Source organism: Gracilinanus agilis, chromosome 2, assembly GCF_016433145.1.
Source record: "Gracilinanus agilis isolate LMUSP501 chromosome 2, AgileGrace, whole genome shotgun sequence".
Lineage (NCBI taxonomy): Eukaryota > Metazoa > Chordata > Mammalia > Didelphimorphia > Didelphidae > Gracilinanus > Gracilinanus agilis.
In genome coordinates, this window is record NC_058131.1 from 16159418 (window position 1) to 16163039 (window position 3622).

Here is a 3622-nt window from a genome sequence, read left to right on the forward strand (position 1 = left end):
GAATAACATGATAGGATGAAATGAATTAGAAAGAAAAAGGAAGAAGGAAGAAAGGAAAAGGAGAAAGGGAGAGAGGAAGAAAAGAAAGGAAAGAAGAAGGAAAGAAGGAAGACATGGAATGAGAAAGGAAAAAGATCAGTAAGAAAGAAAGGAAGGAAATACAAAGAGAAAAAAAGAAAAAGTGAGGGAAGGAGAGAGATAAATGAGAAAAAGAAAGGAAGAAAAGAAGAAAGATAAGAGAAAATCAAAAGAACATGAGAGGGAGAAAAGCTTTTAAATTATTTACCTTAAGGCCCAATAGGAAATAATTCCATTGGATAAGTTGTAATGCACTGAAGTGTACTGAATATACCCAGAAATCTCTTTAAGTCAAGTGATAAATACAGTTTATTGAAAAAAATAGATTGTTACTTTCTTTTTCTTTAGTTAAAAACCTTTACCTTCTGTCTCAGAATCAAGGCTGTGTATTGGTTTCAAGGCAGAAGAGTGGTAAGGGCTAGGCAATGGGGGTTAAGTGACTTGCCCAGGGTCACAAAGGTAGGAAGTACTGAGACTAGATTTGAACCCAGAGCAGTCTCTCGGCCTGCCTCTATATCCCCTGAGTCACCTACCTGCCCCCAGATCGTCACTTTCTAAGGATGTTAAAATTATATTAGTTCCTCGCTGGTACAGTGAGACTAGATCCAGGGTCTTTTCCTCATTGGTCCTTCCCTTGAGCCCCAGTTGGCTACCTAAATCCTAGAGCTAAGTAAGAGTCAAAATGATCTCTCTGCAACTCCCCACCCCACTTACCCCCAACCACTCCACCCTCAGAGCAGTGTTATCCAGCTTTCCCAGAATTCCTTTTACTCACCAGATGAGGAGTTAGTTGTCCGTCACAAAGGCGCGGAGGGGGCAGGGAAGGAAGTCTCCTAAATTAGGAACTAAATTAGAACCTCCATTCCAGTGGGTCACCACTCATTACTGAACATCCCAGATTGGCAGCTAATTGTCAAAGGAGAAGATGCTTGTTAAAAATAGCCAATCACATTTCTGCTAAAAATAAATGTGAGGGCTAGAAAGTTAGATCTGGTTAAATAGGAAACTCAGAGCCTACGTGCTCTCCTATGTTTGCAATTTGTTCCTTTCCCTCATGGCTCAGGGAGATCCATCTGGGGCAACAAATGGAAGACGGTTTTCCTCATTCATTCAACAAACATGTGCAGACCATTGCTGTAGCAATTGGGGCAAAAGGGGAATGCAAGTTGCACCTAAATTTAGCCTTGCCTTCATGGAACTTTTCACCTTCACCTCACAAGTGGGAGGACAGGAGGTGAGTTCCCCATCACCAGAGGTCTGCAAGCAAAGCTTTGATGGCTATTTGTTGGGTGTTTACTCAGGGGATTCTTGGCTATATTCAGGCTGTTCGAGGACTCTGAGGTCCTTTCCAGCTGATAACTCTACAAATGAGAACAAGCTTGGCTTTATATCCACTTATTTGATATTGATGATGACTTTTTCTATGTGTCTGGAGCAAAGATTCCTCCCATGTGGGAACTCCTGGTGGGACAACTCCCTCCACCTATGCAGGTCAATAACTTCTCTGTTACTGAGTTTTGGACAGCTGCAACACTAACTGGGCTGGGTAGCCTATCTCATATATGCCAGAGGCAGGATTTGAACCTAGGTCTTCCTGACTCCCGATTTACACCCTAAACAGGTGATCATCATCACCCACCTCATTGGAAGAGAAATGCTTTGTAAATTGGCAAATGTTCTAGAAATGTGAACTGAGCTTTGAATCCCCCAAACAAAAAGAGATCTGTGTCATGCCATGGAAAGAGCCCTGGTCTAGGTGTTAGAGGACTTGGGTTCAAATCCTACTTTTGATATTTGGTGTGTGATCTTGGAGAAGTCTTTGAACCTTTCCCAGACTCAGATTTCTCATCAATCAAGTGAAGAGTTTGTACTAAACTGCCCTTCCCCATTCTCTTGCAATATGTTCCTAGATTGCATCTATGATTGCTTTATGGGCTGAGGCCACCCCTTCCTTTGATGGACCATGACTATCACCGATAAGACACTTCTGTCTCCTTTCAGGTGGTGGTGGTGGGACCTCTCTTTCCTCTCACTCTCAGTGGCCACCCTCCAAAGCAATGTGCAGTGGACTCATGTCTTTGCCTACTCTTTGCTTTCAGCCATGACCGGCCTCGTCGTCCCCCCCATGTAAAGAGGAGGAAGAGTTGCGTCTCAGAACACACAACTACTTCGCCTGATGGACCACTAATACAGAAAGCACTAAGAGCTCTTTGGGGGGTGTCACAGCCCCCGAAGGAATACTCTGTATGGATTCGGATATGCAAGAAGCCTGCATCTTACCTGGTCTCATGTCTCTTCTGTAGCTGAGAGAATGGCTGCACAAACTCCAACCCCACTCGTGGACAAGGACAGATACCATCATTGGCATGCATGGTCAGTACTAAGGACAGAAATGTGGTTCTTTCTTTATGGACTTTATGAAAACCACCTTCCTATGTTTGTAAAATATTTAAGAAAAAAAATTGGCAAACAATTCAAGCTCGATATTTTGGATACTATTTGTTTTTCTTTGTAGGAAAAAAAAAGTTGAAAGTTTCTATTTTCTATGAAGCCTTTCAGATACCAATTTAGTTTATGCAGAAAAAAAAATTGAACAAAACAGGGTACCCGCATGGAAGACTTTCTTAAAACAAAACCTGAATCGAATGATGATGATATGTTGTTGTATGTGTGTTTGCTTATAGTTTAATCTCTTTAAAAAACAAAAAACACAAAAAAAGGAAAAATTTTAAAATGTTTTACAATTATTTAAATAAATAAATGTGTAACTTATTGTAAGTAGAGGTAGAAATTAAGACCTTTTTGGAAAGGAGGAGCATTTCTCCTCCTCTTGTACAATGAAAATGATGCAAAACTGTAGTTCCAAGATAAAAAAAAATAATAAGGTGTGTGATTGTTACCACTGCTATTTCCTGGATGCCCATCTCCTGTCCTCTCCACACCCCCTTACCTACTCCATCCTTGTATAGATGATCCATATGCAAGGACCGCGGTAACCCACCTATATTCTTTCAGAACCATGATGACATTCAAAGGAAAAGCCAAACACAAATCCAGAAATTCAGAAATGTAGCAGGTCTGTTCTAGCTAAGTCTGCTTTCCAAATAGCCTGCACATCCCTTTGAGTCTTTGCTTCCTATCACAATTTTCCTGGGGTAGCTGTTTTTGACACTCTATGCCAAAGGCCACCTAGGATTCTCGCACTTTGTTATGGTCCAAACCCCATCCAGTTTTTCAAGGGCAGGAGCAGCAGGGGAAAGGGAGATGTCTTGCCTGAGAGATGATCCAGAGCAGTTAGAACATCTTCAGTGCAGGACCATATCAGGGTCCAGTTTCAAGATCACTAGTAATTGTAACTTCAGCTCCCTTAGGTATTGCTCTGAGGATTCTCCTCTGTCCATTTGGTTGGTCATCAGAGCTCATGGGCAGGGATGAATTATTCTCTTTCCCTTCAGGGTGAAAGATGATGCCTGGGTGCCCATCTCTCAAGACTTCCATCTTTCCTTTTTCCCTCTCATACTTTCCCATTTAGAGGATTACAGAA

The 3622-nt window shown here is 41.8% G+C and overlaps 1 protein-coding gene across 1 annotated transcript in view; it reads left to right on the forward strand.

The window, feature by feature from the left end:
* EBF2 (EBF transcription factor 2) overlaps positions 1-2397 on the forward strand; it is a 275204-nt gene extending 272807 nt beyond the window's left edge. Inside the window, exon 14 of the mRNA XM_044659252.1 lies at positions 2178-2397. Coding sequence (XP_044515187.1) covers positions 2178-2209 — 32 coding nt within the window. The 3' untranslated portion in view covers positions 2210-2397. The remainder of the gene's footprint in view (positions 1-2177) is intronic.
* The last annotated feature ends 1225 nt before the right edge of the window (positions 2398-3622 follow it).